This window comes from Neoarius graeffei, chromosome 19, assembly GCF_027579695.1.
Source record: "Neoarius graeffei isolate fNeoGra1 chromosome 19, fNeoGra1.pri, whole genome shotgun sequence".
NCBI classification, from domain to species: domain Eukaryota; kingdom Metazoa; phylum Chordata; class Actinopteri; order Siluriformes; family Ariidae; genus Neoarius; species Neoarius graeffei.
This window is the reverse complement of record NC_083587.1, coordinates 47541185-47557429: the sequence shown is the minus strand read 5'-3', so window position 1 is coordinate 47557429 and position 16245 is coordinate 47541185. Positions and strand designations below refer to the sequence as shown.

At 39.3% G+C, this 16245-nt stretch overlaps 1 protein-coding gene across 2 annotated transcripts in view; it reads right to left on the bottom strand.

Moving 5' to 3' along the window:
- The window catches only part of si:dkey-12j5.1 (uncharacterized), a 192627-nt gene that overhangs the window by 23261 nt on the left and 153121 nt on the right, over positions 1 to 16245 (bottom strand). For both annotated transcript variants that reach the window (XM_060900199.1, XM_060900200.1), the window contains one exon: positions 7436 to 7549. In XM_060900199.1, the coding sequence (XP_060756182.1) occupies positions 7436 to 7549 (114 nt within the window). The remainder of the gene's footprint in view (positions 1 to 7435; positions 7550 to 16245) is intronic.

The window sequence follows — 16245 nt, the reverse complement described above, 5'->3', positions numbered from 1 at the left end:
AGTGCATATCACTGTGAAAATAAAAAAATGTTTTATTTTACTCTTCATTAGTTTCTTTTGAAGAGAAGTATTTGCCATAAAAGAAGAAAAAAAACAGATAACAAAAATAAAAACATTCATCATATGTTCAAAAACGTTCATCATAGTGTGGCACTGTATTATCTAATTCTCACTGCTTATAACTCTACACCTCCCCGGTGGAGATGAGCTGGTGGGAAACTGAAGACTGAAGGAACAGTATTGAAAAGTATTTTTCCAGTCTCACCTGTGAAAGGTAATCCCATGTGATCTCGTGTGGACGGTAAACCTGTTGGTACAGTTAAACGCAGCACATGAATGAGGCATCTTTATTCTCGGCTACTGTCTAGACGCTGTACCAGAGACGGTTGAAGAATCTCCACTTTGCCCCATCCAATATGGCAGCGAGGATGTTTATATGTCTGTGCCTTTCTCCATCACTCACACGTACTCTTATTGAAGCAGCGCGCAACAAGCCTCAACAGGAACTACGGGTGACTTGCAGGGCCAAATTAGAATTTGCGTTAACGGCACTATTTTTTTTAATCGCGTTAAATTGAGATCGAGTTAACGCGTTATTATCGCGTTAACTTTGACAGCACTTATATATATACACACACACACACACACAAATACTTATGCATATATACACACATACAATACATATATACAGTACATACATATACACATGCCTATAACTATACACATCCATACGTACACAGATGCCCATATCATAATTATGCATATTATGCTTATATATTATATACAATTATGCACTATACATACACACACTATATATATATATATATATATATATATATATATATATATATATATATATATATATATATACACACATACTCACTTTTTATAATATATCTGAATGTACCCATACCCACATATATATAGTCTGGTTATGGTCTGGAATCCGCCTATTGAATTTCTCGTAGGGGAGGTGTGGTTTACGATTGTCAACGGCCGTTTATTGGACGTTGCGAATGTCCTATCATTTGGCATATACGTAGCCCATGGCCAATCATGGCAGTTGTAGCCGGTGACGTAGTTAGAGCGACGAAGAAGACGAAGAGGCGAAGAAGAGAAAGAAAGAGAAAGAGAAGGCAAAACAAAAATAGGAAAACAATGGCACAGAACGATTACTGCTCTAAACTATTCAGAACAGTGTCTAAAGCTTGATCGAAAGTTTGGTTCGTATCGCTCGCCGCCATGTTAAATGTGATCCGTAAACAGTCCCAAATAAACTACAAGCTTCCGTTTGTCGAGTAGTACGCGTCACCGTCTTTCCACCCCTCCCCACTCTCTGATTGGCTCCCTAACTCAGGCGAGCCTTTAGACCATAGTTTCCATGCTGTCTTTTCAGATCGGAACGATTGTGCAAAGCAGCATGGGATTTCCCAGGCTAACATATATACACTTATATTATCAATAGCATGTTATTGTAATTCCTCCTCCCTATACCTCATAAAGATCTGTTCCTTATACCTTTTTTTGAACTGGTTTATAGTTGTACATTTCATGAGCTCCACATTCAAACTGTTCCATAGCTTTACTCCACAAATAGAGATACTGAACATTTTTAACGTTGTCCTAGCACTGCGAATTTTAAATTTCAATTTCCCCCTAAAATTATAGCCCCCCTCTCTATCCGAGAACATTATTTGGATATTCCTTGGTACTTTATAATTCCTTACTTTGTACATTACTAAGGCAGTTTTATATTCTATAATATCCCTGAATTTTAAACATTTTGAATTTAAGAATAGTGAATTAGTATGATCTCAGTAACCAGCACTATGAATTATTCTTATAGCTCTTTTTTGAAGTATAGTTATTGCATGAAGTGAACATTTATACGTATTTCCCCACACCACTGAGAAGTTATTTAAGTACGGTAAAACCAGGGAACAGTAAAGAATGCGGAGTGAATTACAGTCCAGGACGTGCTTAGCTTTACTCAACACAGATATGCTTCTTGATAGTTTAATTAGTATGTATTTTATATGTGATTTCCAATTAATTCTATCATCTATTATTACCCCAAGAAATTTATTATTAGAAACTCTTTCAATATCAACACCATCTACCTGTACATTTATTGCCTTATTTATTTTATAATTATTAAATAACATGATTTTTGTTTTAGACAGATTTAATGATAATTTATTTCGATCAAACCAACTTTTTAACCTGTACAATTCTGAAGAGATTATGTTTTCTAACTCATGTAAATTTGTTCTAGAACAAAACATATTTGTGTCATCTGCAAATAATACCATCTTAAATATCTTTGATACATTGCACATATCATTTATATAAAGAATAAACAGTTTAGGACCCAATACTGACCCCTGAGGGACACCACAATCAATATTCAAACGAGCTGAGACAGAGTCACCCAACTTCACAAATTGTGTCCTGTTGCTCAAATAACTTTTTATCCAATTTAATACAACTCCCCTTATCCCATATTGTTCCATCTTATTAATTAATATATCATGATTAATAGTATCAAAAGCTTTTTGAAGATCAATAAATATCCCAGCGACATATTTCTTATCATCTATAGAGTTACTGATTTCTTCAATTGATTCCATTAGTGTCATCTCTGTTGATCTATTTGCTCTAAATCCATATTGACTATCACTGAGTAGTTTGTATTTTCCAATGAATTTATCTAATCTGTTACTGAATAGTTTTTCAAGAATTTTGGAGAATTGAGGAAGTAAAGAAACAGGTCTGTAATTTGTGAAGTTGTGTTTGTCCCCAGATTTATACAATGGAATTACTTTTGCTATTTTCATATTGCTTGGAAATGTACTGGTTTGAAATGACAAGTTACAGATGTATGTTAATGGTTTAGAAATCCCCCCAATAATAGTTTTCATTAGTTTCATATCAATATCATTACAATCTGTGGATATTTTATTACTACATTTATTAACTATATCAATAATTTCCTTCTCATCTACTGGTGTAAGAAACATAGAACAAGAATTCCTCTTTATAATATTATCTATACAATCATCATTTGTTACTGGATCAGAGATATTTTGAGCTAATCTTGGTCCAACATTAACAAAAAATATATTAAAACTATTAGCAACTACATCCATGCTATAATTTTCGATACCTTTGTCATTAAAGTATTTAGGGTAATGTATTTGTCCAGAACCATCTTTAATAATACTGTTTAATATATTCCATATTCCTTTAATATTATTTTTATTATATATTAATTTACCATAATAATCCTTCCTACATATCCTTATGATACTTGTTAACTTGTTTTTACATTTTTTATATTTATTTTCTGCCTCTTTGGTTCTTAATTTAATAAATTCTCTATATAGAGTGTTTTTCTTCTTACAGGTATTTTGTAATCCCTTAGTAATCCAAGGTTGGTCATTATAGTTTTGTACTATATTGCTTTAGTGGGCAATTTTTATCATATAATAATTTGAATATACTTAAAAAGTTATCATATGCTCCATCAATGCTATTCTCTATATAAACTGACTCCCAGTCTTGTATTAATAAATCATTATTTAATGCAAACATGGCCTCCTCAGTCCTAACTCTTCTATACTTAAGTTTATGGTCTGTCACATTTATCTTATGATTACAGTCATAAATTGTAAAAACTGGTAGATGATCACTAATATCATTGATTAATATTCCACTTATAATGTTATTATCTATATCATTGGTAAATATATTATCTATTAAGGTAGCACTATGGTCAGTAACTCTGGTGGGTCTGGTAATTTTTGGGTGGAGACTCATACTGTACATGGTATTAATAAATTTCTCAGTCATACTGTGCTTATTAGGGTTCAACAGATCAATATTAGTATCCCCACAAATGAAGATAACTTTTTTTATTATCTACTGTAAATGTCTTTTCTACCCAGTCCTTAAACGCCTCTATACTAGTTTCTGGCGCTCTATATATACAGCTAATTAATACATTTCTACTTTTTTCAATATTAATTTCGATTGTTAAACATTCTAATAAGTTATCAATCACTGTTGTCATGCCATCTATTAACTTATAATTCAAATTACAGTCCACATACACCGCCACTCCTCCACCACCTTTATTTTTCCTGTTTATATAATTAAATTCATATCCAGCCAGTTCGAAATCCACTCCTTTCTCCAGGTCAATCCAGGTCTCCGTTATGGCAATTATGTTGAATGGATGAGTAAACTGACTTAAGTATTTCTTGATGTGTTTGAAGTTAGCGTACATGCTTCTGCTGTTGAAGTGTATTATTGATAATTTTCCCACAGCCTTAGTGGACTGATTGTACTGCTCCTCTGTGTAATAGTGGCAATTGTCATTAATGGTTGAAAAAAAGTTATTGTCCGGGTCTATGTCATTTTCTGTATCCAATAGTTTATGGTCAGTGAATTCATGTGGTTTCAGTTCCAGGTTTTCATAATCAACAAGCATTTGCGTGAGCTGAGTAGTGTTCCGGGTAATGGATGAAGGAGTTATTTCGGTGTGTGTCGTGGCTGGGCTTGGTGTAGTGTCACGTCGGTATTGATTACCGTACAGTCCCGATAGCATCACTGGTATTTGTCCAATTCCTCGATGTTCCGTATGACCAGAACTCTCGCCTCCTCCGGTGTCCCGTTCAGCTTTATGAAAACTTTGCAGTTGGTGATCCATGTAGATTGAATTTTATTTTCCTTCTTCAGATGTCGTGCTTTTCTGGCGATGTCAGCATTGCGTTTTGTCAGGTGTTCGTTGATGTAGACGTTTGTCCCTTTCAGTTTTCTTCCTTGTTTCAGTAGTGTAGCTTTATGCTTCCGGCTGATGAAGCTCATGATGATGGTCTGTTTGTCTCTGGTGTTCCTCCTTGGTAGCGGGTGGCAAGCCTCGATGTTATCGCAGTCCAGGTGAATTCCCTTGGACTGCAGGAAAGCAGCTACCTGCTGCTCCGTGGAGCTCTCATCCAGCTCCCCGGGCTCCTCCCCGCTGATAGCGGTCACTGCCCGAGCGCATGACCGAGGTTTTACCTGGAGCCCGGTGACGACAACGTTGTTCATTCTGGAGTATTGCTCCAGGTCGGCCACTCGGCTTTCCAGGTCGGTGATCCGCTTATCCTTCTCCACATTCTGGATCCACAGCATTTTCACCTCTTCCACCAAGTCCAATATGCTCTTCTGCTGCAGCCTGACAGCAGAAACTTCTTCAGTTATGAAGTCGAGTAACTTTTTTATGTCATCGACTTCCTCAGCAGTGGCGATCTTCTTTGGGCCCATATAGCCCGGTAGCAAGTTGCTGGGACAACCAGCTTTCGCTGTCAGCTGTTAGCCTCACTGCCTTTCTGAATTTTCCCGCCAAAGGAAGAGGAAGACGGAAGTGACACTCACTTAGTGCTCCCAATCTATGAAGCTTCCACAACCCTTCCTGGTAAACACCAAGACCTTGGAGACTGGCCTGGGTGCAGTCCTCTGCCAGAAGTTTGACTGGAAAGAGCTTCCAGTTATGTACATGAGTAGAAAACTGACCCCTGTGGAGCGGCGGTACACTGTAGTGGAGTGAATAGCCCTGGCTATCAAATGAGTCACAGAACTACAATATTTCCTCACTGGTCATCATTTCACTCTTGTTACAGATCACGCCCCCTTCAGTGGATGGCGAAGGAAAAAAACTCCAAAAGCAGAATAGCACGATGGTTTCTCTCCCTGCAGGACTTCTCACTCCAGATCCGACATCAAGCAGGGGTCCACCACGGAAACACCGATGGCCTCTCCAGGAGGGATGTGCTCTGGGTCTAGTCCCCTACAGCAGTGGGCTCGAAGCTGAGATGGGGATACTATGACAATGATCAACATACCTTATACACTACCAGTCAAAAGAATTACTATTCAGGATACAAATTTCTCAATTTAATTTAACAATAAGACAATAAAACACATGAAAAAAAGCAATTTAAAAAAAACAGAGGCAACTTAAGTGCTGTGACAACGGCAGGCTGGTGGCCCTTGTGCACAAGTTCACCTTGCCACGCTGCCTCAGTGGTGCGGACGGAATGGCACCCCACTTTCCTCACAGTGACAGTGCTGAAGCAAGAGAGCCACCACAGCACCACTGTTTACAGACATTGCACACATGGCCAACGGGTGGGGAAATCTAATCGGCGTGTTTGCTCACCCTCCATGAAGCACGGAGAGGATATAAATGGCCGCCACTCCACCAGTTGGGTGAGTAGGAGGATGGTGAGATGAAGTAATTAGACTGTGCTGCTCTCTTTGTCTGCTGACAGATTCCAGCTCTGACAGTGCTCAGCGGTCTACCGAGAGAAGCGGTTCTCCTCCCCGGCACCTCCCCTGAGTGGCCAAGCCTCAACAGTCTCCAAAGGGACGTTCTCACACTGGGACGGGAAGCTTCTTCAGCACCTTGCACCCTCACTCCCTTTTCCACATCATCACTGTCTCCTGAGTCTGTGTCCAAGCCCGAGCGCTAAAGGGTGCTACAGTGCATACACTATAGTTGTGCTGTGTTACACTAATATCTTGTTTCTGGTGAAGTGTTCACTGAACACTTGCTTACTTTGTAAAGACTTTTGCCAAAACAAGAAGACCAAAGACGACTTTGGTCTTCTGTTTGTCATCAACCTTTAAAGTCATGAGTTCAAGTCCGTTCTATCTTGTGCTGCTGGATGATTAACAATGTTTTGGCACAAATTATCAGCATTGTTCCATTTTTATATCATAACAAATGAAGCATGCCTTCCAGAGGAGTTATGGGTCACTTTAGAAAGGCTGCATAGAAAGGAGTCTTGTTGAATGTACTGATACAGATGGACAGAGAGAGACTGTGAATGTGCCAATGATTCATTTTGTATAGCTCAAGGATAAGAAAGCAGCAAATCCTCCTTCAGAAAGACAGACGGGGCAGGACAGGAGTGACTGAGCAAAGGACAGAGGATCATACAGACAGAGGAAAAGTGATGTAGTCCAAAGAGACTGAAAGGCAAAAGGAAAACGAGAAGAACTTAGGTAGAAGACTACATGTGGTGTCTTCAGAGGAAGCTGAACTCCAACATCATCAAAAGGCCATTACAAGAGTTGGAAAAACATAGAGGACATGAAAAAAATAAACCAGCCATTTCTCCATGTACCTCTCACTAGAAACTCTCATTGCTTTTCTCAATCACCCCAACTTTTTATTTTCATTACCATGCCTGTGCCTCTGCACTGCCAACAGTGTGAGAGAAATTTCACCACTACGTGAAAATAAAAATTGAAATAAGGCCAAGGAGTGTGTGCCTGGGTGTAAGAAAAAAAATCCTGCTCAGTGCAAGTATCAGCTGAATAATAATAATAATAATAAGAAGAAGAAGAAGAAGGATGATCTCAGATATTTGTGTGTGTGAAGTATTACCTTTTTTGCTTTGGTAAGGTAGATTCTGGCTGATTTTTTCAAGTTTTCTGAGTCTTCTGCAGCACTGGGCTTATCCAGCTGGAGATAATACAACCATCCTAACAAATACCACACCTGAGGAATAAAGAACAATTATAAAAATAAGTGGATCTGACACAGCAAACAAGGTTTATAACCAAAATAATCTTACTCTTCTCTGAGTGTTCTCAAAATATCATGGTGTATGTAAATATGTGAGTGCGTTCAAGGACTTATACATGATAGTTTCTATGGTAACGGCTAATTCACAAGGACATATGATGGACAATGCATAATCGATGGCTAAACTATGTTTTTTATTTATGCTGAGGTTTTCTGTTTATGCATGGAGTCTCCAGTGGCAGCATTTTGTAACAGCCAGTAAGTTTTCTGCCACAGGCCAGAAGACTTGAACTTTCTGGTTTCTTGGTAGCATAACAAGTTGCATTTTTTGTCTTATTAACTTCATAAGAGAGGAAAATGATAGGCTAGTGAGGGAACATCTGTTTATAGCTGTTTTACATCTCGGGGACATTCCACAACATTAAGTGTAACTATAATTAAAAAATGTAATTGTTGGCAAATCACTATGGGATAAGTAGAGTCAAACACTTTAGGAATATTGGAAATTATTCTATCCACATTCACTGGATATGAGCAATCGTGTGCTCTGATTGGCTACTCTACTACTAGGATATCAGCTCATATACTATGATTAGAGAAAAACATAATGGCGGAGCGTGTTACTGAACCACCTGAGGATGAAATAAAAACTCTACTCAAAAACAAAACCCCATAAAAAAAATAATAAAGCAACAAAATATGGAACAAGAAGACCGAGTCGGCGGCACGGTGGTGTAGTGGTTAGCGCTGTCGCCTCACAGCAAGAAGGTCCGGGTTCGAGCCCTGTGGCCGGCGAGGGCCTTTCTGTGTGGAGTTTGCATGTTCTCCCCGTGTCCGTGTGGGTTTCCTCCGGGTGCTCTGGTTTCCCCCACAGTCCAAAGACATGCAGGTTAGGTTAACTGGTGACTCTAAATTGACCATAGGTGTGAATGTGAGCGTGAATGGTTGTCTGTGTCTATGTGTCAGCCCTGTGATGACCTGGCGACTTGTCCAGGGTGTACCCTGCCTTTCGCCCGTAGTCAGCTGGGATAGGCTCCAGCTTGCCTGCGACCCTGTAGAACAGGATAAAGCGGCTAGAGATAATGAGATGAGAAGAAGACCGAGTCATCTATATCCCCCACCCTATATACCAACTACTGTATATATACACCGAGTTTCAAGATATTATTCGTCACATTTTTCAAGTTCTGCTGCAGGGAACCAACCCTACCTCTTTACACTGACCTCAGCAGCATATGCCCACTGGACCTTTGGTCCAGGTGAGCTAAAATTTAAAATTTCTCACATTTCTTCGTATCAAAAGGCACATATACATTACTTACTCAATACATACCAACTTTCAAGACCATACCACTCATAGTTTTCAAGTTCTGCTCCAGAAACAAAACCTACCCCTAAGACTAACCTGAGAGACTAAGTCTGAAACTGTTTCCATGGAGACATAAATTTAAATTTCTCAAATTTCTTAGTATGAAAAGGTACATCATCTAGATCACCTTGTTAACATGTATACCAAGTTTCAAATCGGCATCATGAATAGTCTGGGATATATGCTCCAGAAACGAATACTACTCTTAGAAACTAAGTCAAAATCTATTTTTGATGTAAAAATATGAAAAATACTTTTTTCAAAAATCCAAAATAGCAAAAGGCGCCAGTTCACATGTTGCTTAATATGTATATAAAGTTTCATGAAGATACCTTCAGTAGTTTTAAAGATATTGCCCGGAAACGAAAACGTGACTGGCCGGACAGCCGGACGGAACCCATTTCTATATCCTCCGCCAAACTTCATTTGGGCAGGGGAAAATAAAAGTATTTGATGATAAGAACGTATCTTTTTTTTATTTTTCAAGAATTATTATTGTAGCATTTTTCACAAATTGCTACTGTCATTTCGCCGGTTTGTTTACATTCTAAGTGGAAATGATTTAGTCGGACGTTTTGTATAAAGTTTTTATTCATCAAATTTGCAAAAAATAAAAATATGTTTTGTTTCTCAAAATCCAGTGAATGTGGATAAAATAAAACAGTTATTCCACTCAATCTAGTTATACATGGCTGATAGCCAATTTGGTGCTCCACGACTCATCAGCAATCAGCTCATTTACGACTCGATTTTGTGGAATAATTGTTAAAAAAAAACAATTTTGTGTGCTGATGGCTCTCTGTTTCACATTGGTCTACATCACACTACCACTTCTTGAACTAGAATGGCACTTGGGAGAGTGCATACCTCTGCTAAGCCACATATTCTGATTTGGATTGAAATCTAAATCAATTGTTTCTTGGCCAATGGCTCGCCTTTCTTTAAAACCTAGGTCACAACCCGACGTACGATTTTTTTGGCCATGCGATTTTTGGCGTTTCCCAAATCACTGCGTTTTTTTTGTTCATGGAGAAAGATGCGCGTTGGCCGTAAGTTTGTCTTGCAACCTGAAAAAAACATAAGCGCCCGTAGAGTTTGTTTGACATGACAAAGAACCTCTGCGGCCGGTCTACGGCTCGAAAATCAGCACGTCACAAACGCGCCCTCCGTGCGTTTCTTGCGTTTTTTGCACGTAGACCGGCCGTAGGAGCACGTACGGCCGGTTGTGACCGAGGCTTAAAATTTCATCAAAATCCGTTCACTACTTTGAGTTACACTGGGAACAGACAAAAAAAAAAATCCTGGATCCACATACATATCTGGATTTGCATCAAAATCTAATGACTTGTTCTTGGCCTATGGCCCATCTGTCCTCAAAATTTCATCAAACAAACAAACAAGCAAACAACAAACAAAGGCCTCCAACAATGTTGGAGGAGGTAATTATCTGAATTAAAACTGAAGCAATTTAGTATTAAGGCAATTTCTGATAGTCTTCAGAGAATAACAGTGGGTGGGTTCTTTCCCTGTTGTGCACTGAGAAAATGTTTTAGAGCCTTCAATCCATCTTCATTTCGGATGACTGTACAGACATGTAAAAAAAATGCTTGCAGGAACTGTTCTATGAAGTGTTCAAGGATTTGTCAAAAATGTGACAACTCTTTAACAGATGTTGATGGGCAATGGGTTGGAAAATGTCCTCTAGAAATTGAGATATTATTGGTTGGTTAGATGGAGGGCTGCAGCTAAAAAGCCACTTTTCCCAGTTATTGAGAGTTAACTTCTTCTGATATCCAAAGGCTTTAAATATTTAACAAGACCCAACACTAATGAATTCCACTGCTATTATTATAATGACAGTAAAGATTTTTTGTTGTTGTATGAGGCTTCGCTCTCATTTTAATAAGGATCCACAACACATGTTCTAGATTTCTTGAACCTTGTTGACGTCTCTAAATATAATTGTACAGTCTTCATCCTGGACACCCTCTAGTTAAAGTTTCAAACACTTGGAATTTTTTCTTCAGTACCTGTGAAGAAGAGAAATTTGTAACATTGAGCTCTTGTCTATCTATCCATCCATTCATCAATTCATCCATCCAGTCATTAATCCATGAATTAATGATTAATTAATTAACAATTAAACCATCCATCATTCCATCTGTCCATCATTCCATCCTCCAAACAATTAAACCATCCATCATTCCATCATCCATCAAACAATTAAACCATCCATCCATCTTTACATCCTCCAAACAACTAAACCATCCATCATTCCATCCATCCAACTACTAAACCATCCATCCATCCATCCATCCATCCAACAATCCATCCATCCATCCATCCATCCAACAATTAAACCATCCATCATCCCATCCATCCATCAATTAAACCATCCAACATTCCATCCGTCAAACAATTAAACCATCCATCATTCCATCCATCAATTTATCCATCCCTCTATCCACCTGAAATAAAAAATACCTTGCAAAGCAAACCTAGGATATCGCTATAAAAAAAGTTTTGTAAAGAATACATTTATTTTATACTGTATATGCATATACATGCAAATAAAATGTATTTAAATAACATACATGGGTATCCATTGTTTTTTTTTGTTGATAGCGAATGTTCATATCAGTAGCAGTATAATATTAAAATATTTGAGACACTGGCAGCAAAATATTTTATTGCATATTATGTGTTATATTGACAGTCAACAATTAAAAAAAGTCATCAGTATGGTAAAAACGATCGTAGTTCTTGCAATTTCTTCATCAGGTGAAAAATAAAGCTCACAGAATGTTTTCTAGTCAAGCCAGGCCAGATTTTCCAAACCGTTATAATACTGATTCGCTCATAACACGGTCAGATTCTTTGGATCCCACCTACCGTGTTATAACAGCGCTCCACTGTACTACGTTTATTGTATGAATGTTTGTGTGACAATAAATTGATTTACTTCTTACAGAAATTCCTTATTTAAAACAACATATAGCATGGAATAATCGAAGATCATACAGGACTTTAGGACCTGAAAGAGCTGTTTAATTAACTGTATGGTTCTAATGCTGCTTTACTAATGTATTGTATAGTGTTACATCTTTAACATAACACCATATATGGCAATGGAATTCATAATGTGAGATTTTGTACGATTTAAGAGTGTCATAGTTTGAATTTTGGGTGTTTTATTGACCATTTATTGACCTAGTTTTGAATGGCCATTGGGATTATATTCATCACACAGACCTGGTAACCCAGAATACCTGGTCAAATCGAGTAAACAGGAGATCCTCGGTTTACTTTATATACTATTCAAAAAAAGTAGGGGATATTGGATTTACAAGTAGAATGAAATGCAGATCATGAGGTCAGGAAGGAAACAAATGACAGAAAAACATTAAGGAAACATTTGTCAATTTATTCGAAACCCTGTGTACAGTCAGTAAAGGACAGATTCTCCAGAATAAGGGTCAACACAAACACAGGGTCACACAGTAAATTTACCACCATTTTGAAACCGAGTCAGTAGCGGGTAAAACCCCCTAGGCGTGGCATACTCCTAACGAGACGTTCCAGGTCATTTTGGGGAATGTTATTCCATTCCTGTTGCAATGCTGCAGCAAGTTCTTGGACATTGGCAGGAGGTTGTTGACGTTGGCGTAGCCGCTGTCCAAGCATGTCCCAGACATGCTCGATGAGGGAAAGGTCCGGACTGAGTGCTGGCCATGGTAATCTGGTGATATTCTGCTGCTGGAGGTAATCTGTAACGATCCTGGCTCTATGACATCTGGCATTGTCATCTTGGAAAATGAAACGGTGGCCATAACGACGTGCAAACGGCACAACATGGGGTGCCAAGATGTTGTCCCGGTAGTACTGCCCTGTGACACGTCCAGCAACAACATGCAAGTCTGTTCTGCCGGCAGCAGTGATGCCTCCCCACACCATTACAGGGCCACCCCCATACGGATCATGTCTAATGACGTTAACGTCATGGAAACGTTCGTTACGTCGGCGCCAAACCCTCCTGCGTCTGTCCAGTAAGTCCACAGTGAACCTCGACTCAGAACATTACGTGGTTCCATCGGCGATTATCCCAGCGTTGATGATGACGACACCATTGGAGTCTGGCCCTAATGTGACGATCCCTCAAACAGGGAATGACACGAGGACATCGGGCATGTAAGTGAAATCTGTGCAGTCGATTCCTGATGGTCTGGCCACTCACTACCAAGCCAGTATCCCTTCGAAGTTGAGACCTTATCTGATTTGCTGTTACCATACGATTTCTCAAGGCAATAGTGCGGATGAATCTGTCCTGAGCCTGAGTTATTGCCCTTGGTCGACCGGATCGTGGTCTATCCTGAACAGACCCTGTAGCACGATGTCTGGACCATAATCTGCTGATGACAGACTGGGAAACATTCAATGCTCTTGCCACAACGACCTGTCTTGTGCCAACCTGTAGCATGCCAAGGGCACGTAACCTCTCATCCTGTGTTAGACGGCGCATGGTCTCTGTTTAATTAACGACTTCAACCACTGATAATCTGATGCTTTCTCTTCAAAATCTTCCTTTGGAGTGGCTCTAACCTTCCAATTCAGAGTCATGCAAATTTGTGGCACGACCCCCTTGATCATCAGTAGCATCCCGTGCTGATCATGAGAGTGTCATTGATGTGTTTGGGTGATGAATTTCTTTGGAAATGCTTCCTCAGTAAGGAACTATACAACATGCTTTCGTATCCCTTTGTATATGTGAAAATTTGGATCTCAAAATAAAATATCCCCTACTTTTTTTGAATAGTATATAATAAAGTGCTAAGAATTCTTTCTAATTTACATGGTCATTTTTTTTTTAATAATCCTCCCATCATATTTTGTTGAATTAAGAGATAATGCACGACAAAGAAATGACCTTTTTGGCTCTGCATGCAACAGATTACCTTCCAGAGTTCCAGAATTGTGTAATCCAAAGAGACACGAGAGAGAGAGAGAGAGAGAGAGAGAGAGAGAGAGAGAGAGATGAGAGAGAGAGAGGCGCAAGAGAGGAGAGAGAGAAGAGACAAGAGACATGAGAGGAGAGAGACACGAGAGATGACAGAGAGAAGACACACACAAAAGATGAGAGAGAGGAGAGAGAGACACAAGAGAGAGAGAAAAGAGGAGAGAGAGACAAGAGGAGAAAGAGAGACACACAAGAGAGACAAGAGAAAGGCACGAGAAAGAGAGTGACGACAGAGAAGAGAGACATGAGGGGGAGGCAGAGAGACACGAGGGAGAGAGACACGATTTGGATAAGATTTGGAATGTTGGTTATGAACATTCAAGTCTCAATTTGTTCACATCAAGTGCTGCATATTGCACATTTCCCTTTTTCCACCTGGTTTGGTAATATGGATATCTGTCATGTCATCAAAACAGAATTGATGTATTTGGGATTGAGGACACGATGTGAGAAGACATAGAAAACAGCTAACAAAATAAAATTGCTAAATATGATAGAAAGAACGAAAGAAGAAAGTAAAAAAGTAGTGCTGATTTATGACAGGTGTCCATCAGTCGTTGTATTTAATAGGAGAGCACAGACACTGATTTTATTACTTTGTACATATTGCACGCACACAGTGATCCACAAAGCAAGATCAATCAGGAGACAACTTTGCTTGATAAGAACACGTTTGAGCAGAGAAACAGGAGCTCGGAGGGGAGATGCTCAACAGACATGTGACACTTGTAACAATGATTTAGTGCCTCAAGCAGTGAGTGATTCATCAACTTGCATTAAAAGCACACTCGGTGCAAACCTCATATCAGCAGCACCACAGCCTAGAGAGATATTTTCAGACTCTGATTTATGTTTTCAACTTCCAACATGCACTCACTGGCCACTTTATTAGGAACATCCATACACCTGCTGTTTGATGCAGTTCTCTGATCAGCCGATCCCTTGACAGCAGAACAATGCAGAAAATCATGCAGATACAAATCAAGAGCTTCAGTTAATCTTCACTGCAAACAGAATGGGAAAAATTGTGATCTCAAAGTGTGACTTTCACTGTGGCAAATGGACTGGTTTGAAGATTTCAGAAACTGCTGATCTCCTGGGGTTTTCACATGCAATAGTCACACAGAATGGTGCAAAAAAACAAAAAACATTGAGTGAGCGATGATTCTGTGGGTAGAAACAAACGCCTTGTTGATAAGGTCAGAGGAAAATGGCCAAATTGGTTCGAGCTGTTGAACTAGTGCTACCACCATCACCCAGATATTTACAGTGCCTTGCAAAAGTACGGTATTCATACCCCTTGAACTTTTTCACATTTTTCCACCTTACAACCACAAACTTAAAAGTTTTTTATTGAGATTTTATGCGATAGACCAACACAGAGTAGCACATAATTGTGAAGTGAAACGAAAATGATAAATGGTCTTCAAAATTTTAAACAAATAAAAGTCTGAAAAATGTGGTGTGCATTAGTATTCAGCCCCATGTCCTCTGATACCTCTAAATACAATCCAGTGCAATCAATTGCCTTCAGAAGTCATCTAATTAGTTAATAGAGTCCTACTGTGTGTAATTTACTCTCAGCATAAATACACTTGTTCTGTGAAGGCCTCAGTGGTTTGTTAGAGAACACTGAAGAACAAACAGCATCATGAAGACCAAAGAACTCACCAGACAGGTCAGGAATAAAGTTCTGAAGAAGTTTAAAGCAGGGTTAGGTTATAAAAAAAATATCCCAAGCTCTGAACATCTCAAGAAGCACTGTTCAATCCATCATTCAAAAATGGAAAAAGTATGGCACAACTGCAAACCTACCAAGACATGGCCGTCCACCTAAACTGACAGAGCGAGCAAGGAGAGCACTGGTCAGAGAAGCAGCCAAGAGGCCCATGATCACTCTGGAGGAGCTGCAGAAATCCACAGCTCAGGTGGGAGAATCTGTGCACAGGACGACTATAAGTCGTACGCTCCACAAATCTGGCCTTTTTGGAAGAGTGGCAAGAAGAAAGCCATTGTTGAAAGACAGGCATAAGAAGCCATGTAGGGGACACAGCAAACATGTGGAAGAAGGTGCTTTGGTCAGATGAGACCAAAGTTGAACTTTTTGGCCTAAATGCAAAGCGCTATGTGTGGTGAAAAACTAACACTGCTCATCACTCTGCACACACCATCCCCACTGTGAAACATGGTGGTGGCAGCATCATGCTATGGGGATGCTTTTCTTCAGCAGGGGCAGGGAAGCTGGTCAGAGTTGATGGGAAGATGGATGGAGCTAAATACAGGGCA